This window comes from Mustela nivalis (assembly GCF_964662115.1).
Source record: "Mustela nivalis genome assembly, chromosome: 8".
Taxonomy (NCBI): Eukaryota; Metazoa; Chordata; class Mammalia; order Carnivora; family Mustelidae; genus Mustela; species Mustela nivalis.
In genome coordinates, this window is record NC_139027.1 from 131,533,613 (window position 1) to 131,554,118 (window position 20,506).

Genomic DNA, 20,506 nt, shown 5'->3' on the forward strand with positions numbered 1-20,506 from the left:
ACAGACACACAGGGAAAGGAAATCAAAAGGAGAGGGATTTCTCCACAAATTAGGCCCATCCATCAAAGGTTCCTCTCAAAATCGGAGGAGTGTTATAGCCACGGAGCTGAAGCCACACTTCACTGCACGACGACAACCAGAAAACGAAATTCCAATTTCCTCCTCTGCTCAGGAATAAGATAATACAAGATTTTTACTCACCTTTGGAGCGAGTAGAGATATCCATGCCCTCTACCACCTCCTGTTCAGTTTTTATTTCCTCTTCGGCCAAGCTGAAACAGAGCAAATTATGTTCACGTTTAGGTAGACTGAGAACTTGCCCCATGGGGGCCACTGTTAAGTTCTAACAACAAACCCACATTGAAGACAATCCCCCATCCTTATGCAGGGCTGGGTGGGGGGGCCCACACTGGATTTTCAACAATGTGCTAAGACTCCTAAAGGAGTTCTTCAAACCACTAGGTTGTTCTTTTTTTAAGTCAAATTACTATTCCAGTTGTCATGCTGTTGGGGGATGCAAAAAAAGCACATTTTTAGACACACAATTACAATCTGCCCCCGTGGGCCAATGAGAACCCAGCCGGCAAGTAAACAAGTTACCCCTTGTTAACACCAGGTTCAGGTTGGAGGTGGTTCGCAGGGTACCCCAAGTTCTGATCTCTGAATTCTGCAAGGCAGAGAGCACTTCCCAGACCTCCTGGCTAATTCTTACAATCTCCCAACGAGGCAGAACAGGAAATACATATATATATAGGTTAAACTGCAAAGTAGGAGAATATGCCCAGGTTAGAAGCAAAAGGCCTGGTCTCAGAACATTCAAACCACTTATTCCAGGAATTAGGCTTGGGGTGTCCATACCCCCCATCCTCTAGATGTTTCCTCTCTGTTGCACGCATGGCTTAGAGAAAGCATTCAGCACTCTTGAGCTGTGACTAATTATCCCCCACCACAAAAGTGGAATGAGGAAGGATTATTTAAAAGACAGGCTGAGAGATGGGGGTTGGGGGGGATGGGTAGCAGGAAGCAGGCCCCTAGGCTGGGAAGGTCCACCAGAATCTTCTCTCACTCTCTCAGCTGGAACTCCCCTTGAGTAAGAGTACAGACCACTTCACCTGTGTTCCCCCCACCCCCACACACACACCTTCCAGGCAAGCCAGTAGAGTTCTGCTTATTTACAGGTGCAAAATGCTTTGAGGTGCTGGAACCTTCCAAGCCTTCAGGCTGACATGGCAGTGATAAGAATGTGAGCAAAGTACTCGTAGTGGCAACTCCATCAGCCTGTGATTCACCATGAAGAAAATGGGTGCATCACCAATTGATACGGCCGGAATTTTCCATTTGGAAGACTCAGAGCCAGGACTGGAGGGAGGGCTGAGCGAGAGAGGAAGGATTAGAATGTCCCTTCTGTGGTCCGTGGTCTGAGACTGTGACAAGACAAAAGAGGAGTCCAAAAAGGCCCGGAACCTCAGGGTCAGATGGAGATGGCTTTAGGAGAGAGCCATGTCTCATACCTAGGGCAAGAGGACTCGTGATGGGAACCAGAAAGGAAGGAAGAAATACAGCTCAGAATAAAATTAGAACTTCCACACCTCAAACTTAACTAGTCCCAGCAGAGAGAAGAAAGGGAGTTTGAAATTGGAATATTAACACATTAAGCGCTCTGATACGGAATCCTATTAACAATTTCATTTACACTGTGTCTGTGGAGAAAGCTGGGACACCAATCGCCAAAGAAACAACCGGCATTTTGTCACAAATGGTTTCCATCAGAAGCAGACTCTTAAATTTAAACACTTCGCTAACATGCAATATTACGAGGTGATTTGTGGAAGGTGATTTTAGCACGAATACTTTTACTCCAACTTCAGAGACATTCTCAACTCAGAAACACACACTGCCAGCAACACACACGCCGCCCAGATGAGTACTTGCTGATGGTTTCTTGCCTGGGGTGACTGGAAATACATTTTCATAAAAAAATATACACATCTATCAAGCAGCCCTCAGCGATGGGGAGATGGTCAACTTGAAAAGAACAAATAGCAACCTTGATCTTTCTAGCCATTAGAATTCTCCTTCCCTCTCTGAAATATGTGAAATCCTAAAGTTCCTACAACCGATCCCTTATTCTGAGGGACAGAGAAAAATGCTCAACTGGGATCCTATCCAAAGGTAGAGTGATAAAACAGTTAGGCAGAACAGAGCCCTTAAAACCCAACTGAAGGATTTCTGCAGTGATGAAAACATTCGAAGGTGTACTGTATTGATCATGGAGGACTGCATTCCCAAGAACAATTCTCTGGCTTGTGGGAGCCCAGGAGGAGAGGGAGTCCTTCAGGCAGGGATGCTGCTGAGAAGCCAAATGCAAACTAGTTGGGTGGTGGCTATTTGCTGCTGCAGAAAAGAGGGGAGAAAAGTAAAGCGGTTTTATCTTTCCAAGTATTACAAGTGGGCCCCATAATCACCTAACTTTAGCAACAGCACCACCAGCTTCAGCCAAGGATTTCGAGCACAATTTCAGAAAACCATCTTTTCTCGCAAATCAGCAAGCCATCCTTTCAAAGGGAACCCATGCACACACATGCACGCGCGCACACACACACAATAACTTGCATTTGACTAAAGGAAATTGCAGTGTCTCTGCGTTAAAAGGGAAAAAAACTTCACTTACAAGAGCAAAGACCAGAATGCAAAATGAGTCATACTGAACAGCCACATCTAAAGGGACTTCCTTTTTTCTACACCACTGATCTCAGGTTTTTTCTGGTGGTTGTTGTTTGTTGTTTTTTTTTTTTTTTTCTGGTTTAATGTTAAGGACTGGTATGTTATTAAGGGAAAAAAATTATGACTATTACATCAAAAGTGGTAGTGAGAAAAGATCTGTACCTATCTGAATGACCCACAGATCATGGTCAATTTAGGTTAAAAACTGTTCAGTCGTTTGGAGGGAAGAAAAAAAAAGTCAAATAACAATAATTGTTAAAAAGAAAAGGCAGCTGCACCTGGAGAAAAGACTTTGAACTCTTGTCATTAACACATTAAAGTCTTAGAAAATACACAGCATCTTTCCTATCTGCTAGCTTCCAGCAACTACAATTATTTAAATCAAAAACAATGGAACAACAAGCCCTTGTTTCAAACTGACCTTACTTTTTTTTTTTTTTTAAGGTCCACTGGGGAGCTGGGGGCCCACTAAAGAAAAGGGTAAAATTAGCTGCAAACCGAACAACAGCCTTTCACCCCAATAGGAAAATACACCATCAACTAGTTGTATACAGGGTCTGTTCCCACTGCCACCCCTCTCGCACTCACATTTGCCCTAAGTCACTTGCCTCTGGATTTCACGTTTCAGGCAATTAAAGAAATAACAGCGTCTGCAAATACAACCAAGACTTGCCCATCCGGTCCCAGAAAGAATAAAAGATGTGTCCCCCAGTGCCTGAGCAAGAAAACCCAGGCTTGCTTCTTAACCTGCACGCATTGAAAAAGAGCAATTAAAAGTTGCAGAAGAAGTGCATCACCTCCAAGATGTTTTAAGCCCTCTGATTATTAATTCTGAGGACTCAGGGCTGGTCCGTAAGTCCCAGGAATGCCATCCCCTCAACACTTTTCCAGAAGAGAGAGAGAAAGAAAGAAAAAACCATCTAGTTTTGACAGGAGAGAAAAAAGAAGGAAAAAAAAAAAAAAAGCCTGGATACACAATGCCCAGACATTTCCTTTCCCCAAGTGCCCCTACTATTTGACTTTTAACCAAGAATATCCAACCCAGCTAGAATATATAACCAGCATGCATAAGACTCTGGTTCTACAGAGGAAGCTCTCATCGCACAGCAATTCCAAGAATCATGCATCATTCGCAAGGACTTTTCCTGTAGCTTTTTACTTTCATTCAAAATACCAAACTGGTCCAGGCTGTAAGAAATATTTAATCCCCAAGACACAACATCTTCCTCTGCTAGATCACAAAAGAGTGAACATCAAAATAAGAAAACCATGCTTCCCTAAATCTGCAATTAATTTTTTTTTTTAAATTGGGGGGGGTGGGGAGGAAGGGAATGGTTAGCAGAGCAGCTTTATGTAACACTCACCTAAAACAGGCAGAGTCATCGGGAGCTAAGCTATTTATGCAGGATTCTTAAAATGGCGTCTGGCAACACTGCCTCATTCCTGTATCGAAGCTAAAATGGTAGCAGGTTGTTCAATAGCTGCGGCTCTCTTGTGGAAGCAGCCCTGCCAGTTTCAAAGCCACCTTCCTAAATATCAGAACTAGGAAAAGCTCAACCAAAGGACACCAACAACCCAACGTTTAGAAGCTTAAAAAAAAAAAAAGAAAAAAAAAAATCTGCAATGACAGGGGGAGTTTGTGAAGTCACAGGTTCCTGAGGAAAACCCTTTCCTTTTAGATCCTGAGGCTCTGAAGATGGGGGCCCCCTTGCCCTCAAATTAGGTGGGTGGGAGGTTAGGAATTCTGCAGCCCTGTGGCTTCAAAGGCAGGCAAGACAGGTGTCTCCACAAATGCAAAAATGTTAAAGGGAGCAAGCTGGGGAGGGGGAGGAAGCCCATGCCTCCCTCTTGATACATTAGAAACCAGCTCTGCATCCCTACCAACAAGGAGCTAGGTGAAAGCAAAGTGTGGCAGGGACAGCAGCCATCTGAGAAACCAAGCTAGAGGGCTGCACCCCTGTTCTGAGGCCAAGGTAAAAGAAAAAGGCTGTTTATAAGCCTGAAAACGGCCACCAAACACCCAGCCAGTCCTAAGACAGTTAACCTCAAGGAAAGACAATCTGCGTCTGCAGAGGAGGAAAAAAAACAGTCAAACACTCGCTGAGCCAATGCACGGGATACTCACAAATCAGATTTTTGTCCACCCCCAACAGAGCCCTGAAAATTAACAATGGGTTTTGCAAAACCCGCTTTCAGAGGCCGAACTAGCAGCCTCGCAGTGGATAATGTAATTTACTGGTACAGGTCTGAGAATTGGCCTCACCACTCTGGCGCTGAGTGGGGAGTTTCAAGGTGACTGCTTTTTAGCTCCAGGGGAGAAAGGAGGGCATGGTGCCCAAGGCTGTGCCGGGGCAGGGACGGGAGGTTGGCTCCTCGCCGGCCGGTAGGTAGGTAATCTTGATGAGGAGGGACAGGCTGACAGCAAAGCCAGCCGCACTGCTGACATGGCTCCCGCCTGCTTGTTTATCTGTAAGGAGAGTGGGGAGTGGGGGGAAGGGCAGCAGAGCCTTAGCAACCTGGAGCCAAGGGTGAATCCTCACTTGTTTTGCATTTAAGATCAAGGAGAAAGGACTTCTAAACGGACTCCCTTCCTAAGACTTACTCTGCTGTGGGGTGGCCAGGCCCCTTTTGCATGTACCTTTCTTTCCAGGGTCAACCAGAGGCAAAGCCAGATCTGGGGCCTCGCGGCTGACAAATGTTTGTTGCCTCTGCCACAGGAGAGAGAAGGAGAAAGAAGGCAAAAGAAACAAAGAGATCACACATTGGAAGTGGTTGGACTTTTTTTAAAAACCTACCTTTGCCTCCAGGGTTTTCTGGGTCACTGTCATCCTCGCTTTTTAAAACGTGACTCATTTTCCCCCCTTCTCCTATTTAAGACCTGAAGAAGTTCTTCCCCCGACAGTTCTCCCAGGGAAAGAAAAGCGGGAATGTTTTGTTTAAGAGAAAAGGGGTTACAGGACAGAAAAAAAGAAAAGAAAAGAAAGAAAGAGAAAAAGCCATTGTTTTCATCCTTAATTTATAATCCAAGAGGCCCCATTGTTTCTTTCTTTCTGACTCAAATCTTTGAGCTGTTAATTATAAAAGTAACTGGACGCAGCTCCAACAGGCGAACTATGTTCATGCACAGCAATTAGAAAAACTCTGTAGAAAGTTTACTGAGTGATTATATATAATTAATTCCTAGTTACAGACAGAACACTGACCATTTTCTGGAGCTAATAAAAGCAGTTACTCCCCCTCCCCCACGTGAATGCCACTTAATTTCCCAAAGCAGAAAAGTGAATCCATCCTGGAGGGTCTTGAAGGAAAAAAAAGGAGAGAGAGAGAGAGAGAGAAGAATCAAAAGCTCCAGTGTTGTAAGTCTGTTCCTTGCAGCTGTGATGCATCCTCTTTAGGGACTGAGGAGGCAGAAGGAAAACGGGAAACAGCCCAAGTTCCGTGCCTCCCTCTGAAATTTATAACTGGGGCAGAAGATCAATCTACCTTGATGTAAAAAAGGAAAAGGGGGTGGTGGGGGGTGGGCAGTGGGCGGTGGGGAGGGAATGCCCCGGGACTGGAATGTAGGAAACTCTTCAGCTTGGCAGAGAGGCTTCTCCTAAAAGGAACAAAGATGGTAGAAACTTCCAGAAGGCCCCTTCTCAGTCTGGCCACTCCAGTTGTCAATCTGTAACCTTTCCTCCAAGTCTATTGGTTCAAAGGCTGGAGAGAGGAGCCCCATTGGGCTGCTCTGTAAGCCAGCACTGCTGTCCCTACCTAGTCCTGCTGCAATGCAAACATCCCCCCCCCCCCCCACTTAGTGAAACTGGGAAATAAGCTACTTTGGAAGCAATTAACTTTTTACAGACTCATACTTGGTGGTGGCCACAGTACCAGAGGAAAGCGGCCAGCTTGGTCCAGGGCTGGGAACTTGCTGGGACTGCACATATGAAAACAGACCTTGGCTTTGCAAACCTGTGGGAGCCATTTTAATGCAAGTTTTTAAAGGACAAATGCCTTGCCCTTAGGTTTCCTTCCAGCCCAACAAACACACCATTATGCAAACGTTGAAGGCACCAAACCAGGAATCTTGTGATTAGATACTGCTTCTAGGGAGGCCACAAGAACCTCAATATGTAATTTCCATTTACAGCCAGGAGATAAGAACAAAGAAAATAGCTAAGTGTCTGGACTGACTTGTGTGGGGTAGTAGCACTGTTCAGTTCTAAGTACACAACATCATTAACTGCCTGCACTTCCTAACTCGAAAAGCTGGCCTGGCACTGACTTCTCTTAACTCAGAACTGGTACATTTCTCGTTATTAAATGAGCCTTTTTCCTACTGATGCTAAAAGGTGGGTGCCTGGACACTAACTTAAAGGAAAACAGATTACTGACTCCATAAAGTTGGCATAAAACAACAATTCAATGTATTTCCAGCATTTACAGTCATGCTAGATTGGTCTCCAGGCTGGAAATTTATGTAGTGAACTTCTGGGCAAATTCCGAACCTAACACTAAACAAGCGTCTACTTTTTTTCCCCACTCTTAAGTTCTAGCTACAGCATTAAGAGATCAGGGGAAGTGTAAAAAGTGAGAAATAAATCATAAGGCAAGCGTGCATACAGATGTGTGGGTCAGGCTTGGGAAGAGGCCAAATCTGTTGTGCAAGGAGTCCCAAAGCAAACCAAGTTTGGTGGTGGGTGGGATTTTACACTACAAGTACCCTAAAAGGGAGTGCTGACATCCCTGCCCCCACACACCAGCACCACTACCAGGTTCTGCCCTCACCCATGTTTCAGGCTCTGTGACACTAAGAACAAGCACTGTCGTTACATTTCACAAGCAGATCACCTACCCAAGAGTTCTAGCTAACATCCACACAATCCCAATTAAAGGTCTCCAGTCAAGTCACAATGAACTCAACATTTCTCCCCTGTCTGAGGGTAAACAGGAAGTGTGATCTTCAATCCTAGCAGCAGGTTATCAGGAAAAACAGTGGATTCAAACAGTCACCTAAAATCAAGACACTATTAAAAAGCCCTTATTTGGTTCCTGCTAATGAAAGCCCCCCCACACGCACCACACCACCAATTGCTGTAGCCAAGACCCTCTGTTACAAACAGACCCCAAGTGTCCGCCAAACTCTTTATACATGGTCACAGAGGAAATGGATTGCTTTACTTACCCAACAAATGTTCAAGCAACCGTCTCATTTTTCCACAGTTAAGAAGAGAGAACAGGCTGGCAGATTTGGGACTTGATCAAAAAGGAAATTTTTTTTAAACAGTTACATGGGATTATTAAACACACACACACACAACACCACAACCCAACAACTGAATATGGAATGCCGTCATGAGCCACAGATAGGATTTTATTTCCTCTGCGCTCCATCACCCAGGAGGGCAGAGGAGGATACAATGTAAAAGAGGGAAAAGAAAATGAAAACCAGGAGAAAAGATGCATTAGTTCATTGAAAATCATGCAAGAGTAGAAAGCTGAGGAATTCAAAAAGAGTCCTCACAGATTTGTTGCAGGATGTTGTCCAAGCTCCCTCCCCCTCTACACACAGCCCCCCCACCCCCATTCCCTACTCCAAAAACTTCCTCCAAAGCCTAGAAAACACTTTCAGAAACATTTGCTGGCTGTAGGCTGGCTTGCAGAAGAACACTCTGTATCAACAGAAGTCAGGAAAAAAGGCTGAACAATGTAGTTGGAAGTGCAGCAGCCCTACAGGGAGAGAACAGACCATGAAGACACACCATCACCCACCTAGGCCCCAGGAGCCAGGCTCTCTCCTTAGCACTGCTCTGCTGAGGGCTTGGTTCTTTTTAAAACACACGTCCTCTCTTGTCAGAACTTACTCCAGCCTTCCCAGAACCTCTTTGGAGAGGTAAACTTGCCTGCTTTGCTGTCTGCCATGAGCTCTCCTTGGAGAGGAGCCTGCTTGCTTACCTTCCATTTTCTTCCCCCAGCAGGCATGTGACACAGGAGAAGACAATAGTGCAAGGGGGGGGGTGGGGGAGAACTGCTGAGAGAGAGAGAGAGAACAGAGAGAGAGAGACAGAGAAAGAAAGAGAGAAAGAGAGAGAAGAGGAAGAAAAAGAAAAAAAAAAAAAAAAAAAAGCTTCTTTTTTGGCATTCCAGGATCTAGCTTCAAACTATTCCAGAAACACCATGTCCTGGTGAAGAAAAGGTGTGCCAGGCCTTTGCTAGTTTGCAAAATCAAGCTATGGCTAATGGCTCCTTAGCCATGTGACCCAAGAAAGCAAAAAAAATTCTCTCTAAACAGTTCCAAGTTAACCTAAGTGCTGTGGGGGTGAGTGTGGCACGGCCAGCCACAGAGAAATCACACTGCTCGCCCACAATTCGGATGTCTCAGAGGGAGGGGGAGAAAAGATGGTTAAAAAGTCGAGCTTACCTCTGTGGATGCATTGTTAACACTGTGTAATGTCAATACTTATAAAACATGGAGGACAGGCTCCTAGTTCTCACAGAAAAAGGGTTTGGCACTTCGGCTTGATGATCTGGCCGCCTAATAAAAGCTCATCCCCGATTGGCTGCCCCGGCAAATCGGAGTGTAAGGCCGCCCGGGATTGGCTGAAACACTTCCTGAGCGATTATCTTTGTGAGGCTCTGGTGAGCAAGAGCCATCCTGTGCATAGAAAAAGACAGGCTAAGCTAGGCCTTTTGCTGCAAGAAAAACTTGGGAAAGGGGCCCCCAGACGCACTTCTCCCACACCCTGGCTCGATTTCCCGGCACGGGCAAACCAGTGCAGCCAGCCTGACCTGCTCCAGCAAAGCCTGAGGCCCGGATGCCACTGGGAAGGGAGTTTTTGGGGTGAGCTGAAAGGGCTCACCCTCACCTGCCCCCACAGAAGCGGCTCTTGGCTGGGAGGAAGCCTGGCCCTTTTCTAGAACAATCCAGCAGAGTGGTTCTCCCCCCCACCCCGGAAGGGGGGGGAGGGGCAGGGGACGGCAGAGGGAAGCGGAGGAGTGGGGAGCCCCAGGAAAACAGCCAGCGGGGGTTAAGAAAAAGGGGTTTGGAGGCAGGCCTCTGGGGAGCTGAGGGAACACAGACAGGACCGCCGAGCCCCGGAAATCGCTGCAGGGCAGCCCTGGCTTCTCAGAGCAGAGGACTCGGGCTGCTGGGGAGAAGGGGGGGAGCAGAGTGGTCAAGTTTGCATAGTCATTGTCAGAACGCCTCCTGGAGAAGCAGGCCAGAGAGCCATTTGCCCGCGGAGAATCTAACTTCTCACCACTCCCCCCCTCACCCAGGACTCAAAGGAAAACCAAAATGGGTTCCTGCCTCCCTGCCAGGATGCCAATGGGGGCCCCCCTCTCCGTCCTTACCCTAAGAAAAGCCCAATGCGCTCCTAGCAGGCCACATGCCTAGATCTACAAACTTCCCTTCCCCTCCCGGCCCCCTCCCCCCACCACGGAGGCCTGCTAAACCTGTCAGTTAAACAAAAATCTGACTTCCGTATTAGTCTGCAATGCCTTCAGCTTCCTGCCTATTAACCCTCTCTCGGACTCTGGGCCTGGCTGGGAAAAACTAGGCCCTGAGATCGCAAAAAAGGCCTGTGGAAAAATACCAGCTGCAGCTCTCCCGGCAGATGCAGAAAGAGAGAGAGCGAGCGAGCCGCTGTCTCTCGCCTTTGCTTCCCAAGGAGGCGTGTACCTTCTGAATCCAGGGCACAGGCAGTGCCTCTCGGTCTGAGAAGCCATTTAAATCCAGAGGGAGAAAGAAAGATGTCAAGCCCAGCGAGGGAACAAGAACCCCCATTATTAGCCAGGCCTACACCCACAGCTTAGCCCTTCCTGCTACAATCATCCCTGTATGTATGTTCTTGGGGAACTGGGCCCTCGGTGGGCAGACAAATCCCATGAGCTTTATAAGGATTCTTGCTTAAATTTATTTCCACAGAGAACGGCTTCTTTTCGTCCCCTAAGGCAGATGGAATAGCGACTTCACACACAGACCTACTCTTGGCAGCCCCCCACCCCCATCTCTGGCACTGCTCCCCAGTAAAATATTAACTAGTTTTTCGGAGCTACTTATAATTCCACCCATTTCAATAGTATTAGGAGGTCTTTGCCTGTTTCCTCCCGAAAGCTGCCTTTGTAGTTGGTCTGTACCCTGAGAAAGAAAAGGCAAAGGCAGAAGGATCTTAAAATGTCCATGCTTGCTTGCTTGCTTGCTTTTTTTTTTCCCCCCTCAAAGACAAGGTGCTTAATTAACAAGATTTTTTTTTTTTTTTTAACAGCAAGCTGGAACAACAGAAGCTAAACAAACACCATTCTTCAGAGGCTGGAGAAAGCTTCCAGAGGTGACGCAGCCATATGCCAGGAGGTAAAACTATGGCCCAATAAAGTCTCCCCTCTCCTCCTAAAATTAGGACTCATGGGCTTTCTGGTCCCACACCGTTCATTCCCACAAAGAAAACGTAGCGCTGATCGCCTGCTCTCCCTGCCCCCACCCCCCCCCCACATGGACAACAGATGCCCACCTCGTGCACATAAATTCTTCCTGGCTGGGAATCTTATATCAAACAAGTACAAGCCAGGAACCCACACAGAACGTACTGCAGGGGCAGGGCCCAGCTTTATGAAAAGGAAGGGGATTTTGTTGCTGTTGTGTACTGGAAGAGGCCCAGATGCAGGGAGGGACACCTCCATCACCAGGCCTGACAAAGGTCCAGCAGTCAGGACAACAGGCCTGGGCCTCACTAGAAGGGAGGGGCCCCCTCTTCCTGCGGGTGGAACAGAGTACAGGGACACCAAGTCAGGGACAAGAGGTGGAGGCCGGAGCTAATCAGACGGTGCTGTGTGCTGTCCCTCCTGGCGGCGTGGGCAGCAGCCCTCCCCCACCATCCCCTAGGGAACACTGTCTACCTCTGCCGGTGCAGCTTTTGGGGGAACACACGTGTCTCTGAGTCTGTGGCAGATCTCGTGTGCCACCAGCTTCATGACCCAACGAGGAAATGAAATATGCCACTGGTGTTCGTGGTGGATTTTAACCTGGGATTAAAGCTTGTTGCATAAGCAGCTGCAGCGTCCGGCTCGCTTCCCCCACCCGCCTCTGATCACTTGATCACTTGAAATGTTTTCTGGGGCAAAGAGCAGGAAGCAGCCGACTACTCTGGCAGCTCTGCTCTGTCTGAGGAATGCTATTGGCATTCGGGTAAGTCTGAGGTTATCAGAAAGACAGCGATTGGGCTGGGGACAGAGACAAAGGTATGGTGGCAGATGGAATCCTGGGAAGGACAGGGATTGAAAAGGAAGCCTGGGGCAGGCCTACTAAGGGCCAATCCTGTGCTTGATGGAATGTGCCTGATAGGCCAGAAATAAACCAACGTTGCCAGCCTCCATCCAGAGATCATTCCGTGGCCCTTCTCAAACACCCCCTTGCACAAAGTAGCCCCAACAGCCCCGGCATGCTTGCCCTGGGCCCAGTAGAGTGCAAAAATCATCGCTTTGCCCTGATGACTCCATGAGGTACGGAGCACTGTTGGAGATTTGCAACCCAGCCCAGAGAGGTGACGTGAGAAGCACAAGGTCACACAGCTGGCAGGTGCCCAAGACCAGATTTCCAACCCAGTTAGGACTCCACAGCTCTAAACTCGGTACTTTCACCTTCCTCTAAGGAAAAGGACAGAAGAGAAGCCGAGCCAAGCAGAGCAGAAACAAGGCTAAAATCTACCCAAGAACAGCAGGATCTGCGTCTTCTTTGAGGAAATGGACTCCTTTGAGAATAAGTTTTAAGTACTGAAGGATGGAGCGAGGAGACCTTCAGCTCAGACTCATTTAGGGCCCAGAGAAAGCTCCTCTCTCCCTAGAAGCCTCCAGCAAGATGTTAAGCACTCTGCCATCTCTAAAATGAGGTTTTTTATATTCCTGGAAATCAGTGGTTCTCAGTTAGGGGTGGGTTAGCCGCCCCCCACCCCAGGGGATATGTGGCAATGTCTGGAAACTTGGGGGCTGTCACACTTGGGGGGGAGAGGTGCTACTGGCATCTGGTGGATTGAGAGCAGGGAACATTGCTCAACACAGACACCCCACGACAAGGAATAATGCTGTCCAAAATGTCCACAGTGCTGAGGTAGGGAAATTAATAAGCAATGAACTAATAAAAAGAGATTAAAAACATGTCTCTCTTAATATTCCCAGGGGATGGAGAGAATCAGGAGACAGAATCAGGCTTACGGAAGCCAGACGGAGTGTCTCAGTGATAAAGCTGGCCTCAAAGGAGAGGAAGGGCTGACCCGGCTCCCTTCCCCAGGCAACTTACTGCCGAGGAGGCCTCGCTGAAACGGCTCTCCGCTCCCGCTGGCCTGCAGCCAGCCGAGCAGCGGGAGGGACTGCGTCGGCAAGCTGCATCCCGAAGATAGCCCGCTCCCGGACTAGGAAAATAAGCACACTCCGAGTTATCGGCCTCGAGCTAGCAGCAGGCCGCCCGTCCGTTATGTGAAACGGGCGGGACTGAGGCAGGGAAGTGTTTTAAATATCTTGTTTTGTTTTGTTATTTTTTGGCCAATTGGAACCTAGGCCGGCTTCAGGCACGGTGACAGAAGGGCTCACCTTCAGAGCATGGAACTGACCGAGTCCTGTTACAGCCACAAAGACGTAATTAGGACTTGTCCCTACCTTGCAGAAGAGGTGCCCTCCGGAAGGCTTTTTTTTTTTTTTTTTTTTTAAACTTCTTCCTAGGAGGGGCTGGTTGGTAGGATCCAAAAAATGGAGGGAGGCGGAAAGGGCAGGGGGAGGGGAGGGGAGGGGTGCGGGGTACATGACCATCAGGCAGATGGCCGCGGTGTGGGTGCGGAGAGACTTAAGAGATGCAGGAAGAAAAGGACAATCAGAAGGACGATGATTCAGGACCGACCTCCCCTGACCTGCTCTTTTTGTCCCCAGCAATCACCGTTATGGAAAGGGGAGCACGTGTTTATTTCCTGTTTGTTTCTTTGTCCCACTAGACCAGTGGCAATGTCAGGAGACATTTTAGGCTGTCCCATCTGGAGGAAGGGGGCTGCTACTAGGATCTAGAGGGTCCTAAACACTCTACCAAACACAGGACAGCTCCCCCCCCCACCCGCTACAACAGAGAACTAGCCAGCCCTGCGTATCCCTAACGCCAAGGCTAATAAGAAAGGCTGCTGTAAACGGAAAGCTTTAGGAAGGGAGAGCCTGGTGTGAAATTCTTCACCTTTGCGCCCTACAAGTGGCAGAGCTCAATTAAACGCCACCTCCCACCTGGACAAAAGCACTCGGGTCTCCCACTCCTACCTGAACAGGGCAGGGGAGTTAGACTGGGAAGAAACTGGAGTATTTACACACATGCACAGGCTGCAAGCAATCCTTTGCTAAGAAGTCAGACCTCATCCCTTCTCTGCTCAAAACCCATCAGTAGATCCCACCCAAGTGGTAAAAATGGCCCACCAGATCAGTGCCCTGCTCCTGATCGCTGACTCCACTGCGTTCTTCTCCACTCCCAGGGCTCACTCTGCTCCCTCTCCTCCCGCCACCCTGAGCCTCCTCCATCTGTTCTTCCCACCGCCTAACCATTCCCTCCCTCCTGCAGCCCTTCCCCGTTGCTCTCCAACTTCCCCTCCCCCAGACCATCTCCCCTGCTCCCCAAGCCACCTAATAAAAGACAAGCCCTGTTTCCTCCTGGGCCTACACGTTTCCGCCTTCCTGCCTTCTCCTCTGCCATCACTGTCTTCCCCTCCCCGCGCCCTCCCAGATGCCTCCCCCCTGCCTCAGAGCCATCTTCTTCCATGTTAACCTTTTCTCTTTCCACATCAAGAAGCAGAACCGTGCAGTGACTGAGTGTGTCGCTGCTGGCATCAGACTCTCTGATGTCTGGGTGTGAATCTTGCTGCTGCACTAGCCAGCTGCCCCGCCTGGCTTGAGGTACAGAATTCTCTGTGCCTTGATTTCCTCATCTGTACAATGGGAACAATAATAATACCCACCCGGAAATCCACTGCATCAAGGTGGAAGGTGGTCAAGCACGAGTTGTCACACAAGACACAGAGAGCACTCATACACTTGCTTTTACCACGTCCCTCTGATGACTCTTAAAAAGGAAATTTCTGGAGGCTTCCAAGTCATTTTTCTTCCTTTTCTCAACATCAAAATTTCCAAAGAAGGGTAAGGATAAATCCCACTGGCTGGCACGCTCCAAGCTTTATGTCCAGTGCTATTCCAAGCACTTATCCTCCCAAACCTGCAAGATGGGCCCCATATATTCACCATATATTCATCAACCCATTTCCTTGATGAGGAAGTTGAGGAACTATTAATAGTCCCCTCCCATTAAGAAAACATCTCAGGTGCCTGGATGGCTCAGTCGGTTAAGCCTTGGCCTTCAGTTCAGGTGTGATCCCGAGGTCCTGAGATCAAGCCCCACATGGGCTCCCTGCTCCACCTGGAACCTGCTTTTCCCTCTGTAGCTCCCCCTGCTTGTGCGTGTGCGCACGCGCTCGCTCTCTCTCTCTCAATCTGTGTCAAATAAATAAATAAAATCTTAAATAAATTAAATCTTTTTAAAAATCTTAAAAAGGGGCGCCTGGGTGGCTCAGTGGCTAAGCATCCATCTTCAACTCAGGTCACGATCCCAGGGTCCTGGGAGCGAGCCCCGCATCTGGCTCGCTGCTCAGCAGGGAGCCTGCTTCCTCCTCTCTCTGCCTGCCTCTCTGCCTACTTGTGATCTCTATCTGTCAAATAAATAAATAAAACTTAAAAACAAAAAACAAAAACCCTTAACTTTATAAATAAATAAATAAATCAGTAATATTAGGAAAATTCTGGAAGACTATGACCTGCCAAAGAAAGATTAGTGGGCGGCCCATCCAGGCATCCCCATTGGGTCACCTGCACCTTTCATTGTTTCTGGGCTTTTTACAGCTCTGACACCGACAGAAGGCTAATACTAATGCAAAGGCTCCCATCCACAGACTTGCAAATTTAGCCCCTGGAATGCAATTGATTATTGGCTTGTGGATATTGGGGGGTCTTGCTAATTTTTGCATCTATTCATCATAAGTTCATGTCAGCATTTCCTGTATGAGGACGGCTTTGACTCCATCTTTGAATTAGCTGGACGGTCATACACGTGCCCTCATTAATAATGAGTTACATAAAACACATAAAACGTGTTCATTTCATATTTGTACGCAGCTGGTTAAAATAAATTCTTTTGAACAGTAATATCTTTTAAAAGAAAAAAAAAGTCCTCATTCACTTCCAAGAACCAACGTCAACAGGCTGGTTAGTCTCAGGTTCACTGTTCATCGATCTCATGCTAACAAACATCTGATGTCGAAAACGTCAGAGGTTCCAAAACACTGCCCTGCCCAGCGACTGAACCTCCAAATGCTGAAGCTTCTCTTCCTTCAGAATCTGCTCTCTCTAGGTCATCCGACTGTCTGTGTGGCCTCTAGAGCCAGCCTGTTGGGGATGGGGCAGGGGTAGGGGTCCAAGCTTCCTCCCTAAGGAACTTTAGCAAGTTGTTTTGCTTTTTTTGTGCCTCAGTTTCCAAGTCTGTGAAATGGGATTCTCGTCCCTGCATCAGACAGTGTGGGAATGATTTAACACAGGCATGGAGTACCTGCTCAAGAAATGTTGGATGATTTTGCTTTCCTTGAAACCATTTTGTCTACTGCCACAACAGATTCCAAATCTAGTATCCAGGTCTGACCTCTTCCCTGAACCCTAAATCTCGTGTCTAACTCCTGGACCCGCATTTTCTCGCTGCTGATCAAGGCAGTCTACAAAGAGGTGGGGAGCACTTCCTCTACCTGGGAGCACCAGACTTACGTCCTTTGCTCCTGCTTTCAAGGAGCTGTAGGTTGAACAGAGGAGAGGTTAAGCGCAATTAAATGAGTACATGAGAAAGAGACAAAAGAGCCAGTTGAGATCGATGCTATGAAGAAAAACAGGGTGAGGGTAGAGAGAAATGACTGGATAGGAAGTGGGGGGCGTCTGCTTTACAAAGGTAAGAAGGGCTCTAGTGAGGGTGTGACATTTGAGCTAAAGGCGGTAAGAACTTTCTTGGTGGTGGGAATAGCAGGTACAAAGGCCCTGAGGCAAGCCTGAGCTTGGTAACTTGCTTATTTCTGAGACACAAAAAAAGACCACGTGTGGCGCCATGAAATGAGGTACAGAGGAGTTGAGCCTGGAGGTAAAGTCAGAGACAAGGTCACCATTCCATCTGCAATCCTTCTACTACTCAGACTCAAAATATTCCAGAATGTTCTTTACCTTCCCATACCCCACCCTTTACATTTCCATGCATCTGCCAAACAAAGCACTTCAAAACAAACGTTGGATGCTATCAGTTTTCCTGCTGTTTCCCAGAATCCTTCAGCAATTCTCCATCACTTCATGCAACCCTGACTCCCCTCCATCAGGACCTCTTTATCTGACTCCATACTTGACTCTCCCCCCTCATCTCCCTCTATTTTTCAGTGAAGCTGGAAAGTGTGTCCCAAGTAGGACCCACCATGATTCTTCCTCCACGTGTCACTTACTGGGATAACAGCCCCCCTACAAACCCAGGTGGCACCTCCTATCCAGTGTCTTTCCTGCTTTCTCAGGCTCCTGACCTCCCACACCAGCAGAGCACATACCCCTCCCAGCCTGTGGGGGGGCTTCTCAGCATGGGGGCTGCTGGGACCTCCCACCGATCAAAGCAAACCCAACTTCTTGACTCCCTCAGCCTGACCCCTCCGCCGGGCTCCACAGTTCGGGCTCCACAGTTCAATCCCCAGAATCAATCACCCCAAAAAGCCCTCTCAGTCCCAACCATGGGCCAGCCTGGGCACTGGGCCTCAGTGTTTTCTGAAGGCAACTCATCTGCTAGTCACCTAATCCCTTTGATGGGTGCCGCCATCCCATTTATAAGACTGCTCCTGCCTGTCCCTAGCAGCTCCCAATCCTTCACCATAGAAATGTCTGGGAATTCTGCCCTGGTTCCCAGGAGTACATGTTCTAGCCCCCCAGGGAATCACAGTTAAGTCAAGGCTTTGAATCCTGTTCTAACTGGTCTCCTGCCGGAGGGATCCGGTAACAAGACATCACCTGCCTGTTCAAAGCCTTCCATGGGCCACCCTATTCATGATACAGCCGAAAGACGAAAACAACCCCATTGTCCATCAGTGGATAAATGGATCAACCAATGGCTAAGTATTCCGCGCAAGGGAACACTATTATTCAGCCATAGAAAGGAATGAAACACTGACACAGAAGAACATGAATGCACCTTGAAATTATGATGCTTTGTCTAGGAAGACAGACAACAAAAGCCACATATCTAGGATTCCATTTCTATGAAATGTCCAGAATAGACAACCAGAATAGGCAAATCCATAGAGATATAGAGACGTAAGGCAGAAGGTTACCAGCACCTGGGGAGACGGAGGGATGAGGAGTGACTGCTTAATGGGTACTAAGATTTTGGGGTACCTGGGTGGCTCAGCCGGTTAAGTGTCTCCCTTCAGCTCAGGTCATGATCTTGGGGTCCTGGGGTCCAGCCCCGTGTTGGGGTGTTGCGCTGCATGGTGTTCCGTATTCAGAGGGGTGTCTGCCTGTCCCTCTCCCTCTGCCCTCCCCCTGCTCCTGCAAGCTTGTGTGAATAAATGAATAAATAAAATGTTCTAAAAAGAATGGGTAGAGATTTCCCTTCTGGGGTGATGAGGAAGCTCTGGGTCAAGTCAGCAGCGGCTGTAGACACTGTGTAAGTACTTGACACCACTGGCCTGTATACCTTAAGGTGGTTCAAATGGCAAATTTTGTATCATTTATATTTTATCACAGCTTTAACATACCTGCTAGGGCCTTCCCAACTCACTTAGGATAAAATCCCAAATCCTCCGCCCGCCCTCCCTCAACTCCCACCCATTCCACACCCTCCCCCACTCCACTCGAGCCACCTGTCTGCCACCTTGCTGTTTTCCAATGCAACTACTACTTTATGGGGGGGAGGGTCCCTCTTTTGACCTTGAACTTGCATTTGGACCTCGGTCTTGAGTCGTTCCTGTTCGGTTATGAGCTCCGGGAGTATAGAACTGTGTCTTACAGATCATGGGTCCCCTTCGGCAGCACCGTGACTATTAAGGGAACTCAGTGCTTAACGAATGACTAACAAAACGGCGGCTCCATTCTGCATGGTTACATCCACTTTCTAGCATCATGCCTTCATACCTTCCCATTTTCTTTTCTTTTTCTTTTAAGTAAACCCTACCCCCAACATGGGGGTCAAGATCAAGATTGAGAGTTGCATGCCCACTACTAGGCTAGCCAGGCACCCCTATACCTTTGCATTTTAAATCACCACCTTTCAATCCCTGCTCAAAACCCTCCGAAGGCTTCCCATGACTTCAGAACAGGAGTCCATGAACTCCAGCCTTCGGGCCACATCACCTGCCCAACCACCTGTTACCTTCTGGCCCTCAAGCTAAAAACGGGTTCTCACATTTTAAAATGGTCCCCGGGCTGGCTCAGTTGGTGAAGCATGCAAATCTTGACCTTGGGGATGGAGGACAGTTCAAACCCCCACATTGGGTGTAGAGACTACTTAAAAATAAAACATTTAGGGGCACCTGGGTGGCTCAGTTGGTTAAGCCTCTGCCTTGGGCTCCAGCAGCAATCTCAGGGTCCTGGGATAGAGCTCCACATATGGCTCCCTGCACAGTGGGGAGTCTGCTTCTCCCTCTGCCTCTGTCCCTCCCCCTGCTCATTCTCTCTCTCTCAAATGAATAAATAAAATCTTTTTCTAAAAAATGAATAAAATAAAATCTCTTTAAAAATGGTTTTAGATGGGGCGCCTGGGTGGCTCAGTGGGTTAAGCCTCTGCCTTTGGCTCCGGTCATGATCTCAGAGTTGTGGGATCGAGTCCGGCATCGGGCTCTCTGCTCGGTGGGGAGCCTGCTTCCTCCTCTCTCTCTCTCTCTCCTCTCTCTCTTTCTGTGCCTACTTGTGATCTCTGTCAAATAAATAAAATATTTTTTTAAAAAAATGGTTTTAGAGGGGCACCTGGGTGCCTCAGTGGGCTAAAGCCTCTGCCTTCAGCTCAGGTCATGATCCCAGGATCCTGGGATCCAGCCCTGCATCGAGCTCCCTGAACAGGGAGCCTGCTTCTTCATCTCTCTCTCTCTGCCTGCCTCTCTGCCTTTTTGTGATCTCTGTCTGTCAAATAAATAAAATTTTGAAATCTTAAAAAACAAGCAAATAAATAAATAAATAAATAAAAATTTAAAACTAATAATAAAAAAAATGGTTTAAGAGGGGCACCTGGGTGGCTCAGTGTGTTAAATCCTCTGCCTTCGGCTCAGGTCATGATCTTGGGGTCCTGGGATCGAGCCCCGCATCGGGCTCTCTACACAGTGGGGAGCCTGCTTCCCCCTCTCTCTGCCTTGCCTCTCTGCCTACTTGCGATCTCTGTCAAATAAATAAATAAAATCTTATAAAAAATGGTTGAAAAAATCATAAAAGTAATTTGGAGCATGCATAAATTAATGAACTCCAAATTTTGTAGTGTCCGTAAGTCAAGTTTTCCAGGCACACCAGCACAGGTGTTCATTTATTTGTTATCTAGGGCTACACTCCAGTAACAAGGCCAGGGTCAAATAGTTGCAACAGAGACCAGACATGTCCCTCAAAGCCTACACGGCTATGGTCCTTTACAGAAACCCTTTGCAATCTCGCTTTCAGAAGAAAATGCTTTCTCAGAACCGGGCCTGCAGAGTGCTGTGGGGGCCGGTTCCTGCTCTCCTGCCCTCCGATGCATCACAGGTGACCC

The 20,506-nt window shown here is 48.0% G+C and overlaps 1 protein-coding gene and 1 long non-coding RNA gene across 46 annotated transcripts in view; one reads left to right on the top strand and one right to left on the bottom strand.

Annotated features, from left to right (window-relative positions):
• The window catches only part of ZMYND8 (zinc finger MYND-type containing 8), a 139,626-nt gene that overhangs the window by 114,420 nt on the left and 4,700 nt on the right, over positions 1-20,506 (bottom strand). For 12 of the 45 annotated variants that reach the window (XR_014315369.1, XM_082744821.1, XM_082744832.1 and 9 more), the window contains one exon: positions 202-272. Coding sequence is in view for 42 of the 45 variants with exons in the window: in XM_082744821.1 (XP_082600947.1) it covers positions 202-272 (71 nt within the window). In the remaining 3 variants the exon portion in view is untranslated. Of the gene's footprint in view, positions 1-201; positions 273-1,141; positions 1,367-4,088; positions 5,205-7,888; positions 8,112-8,475; positions 8,825-9,124; positions 9,359-10,056; positions 10,143-20,506 lie in introns of those variants that run through there. The other 33 variants (XM_082744837.1, XM_082744825.1, XM_082744830.1 and 30 more) reach the window with 19 other exon arrangements.
• LOC309871627 lies at positions 10,421-13,006 on the top strand. Its single transcript, XR_014315384.1, has 3 exons — positions 10,421-10,541; positions 10,971-11,056; positions 12,874-13,006. It is a non-coding gene; the product is annotated as an uncharacterized lncRNA (long non-coding RNA).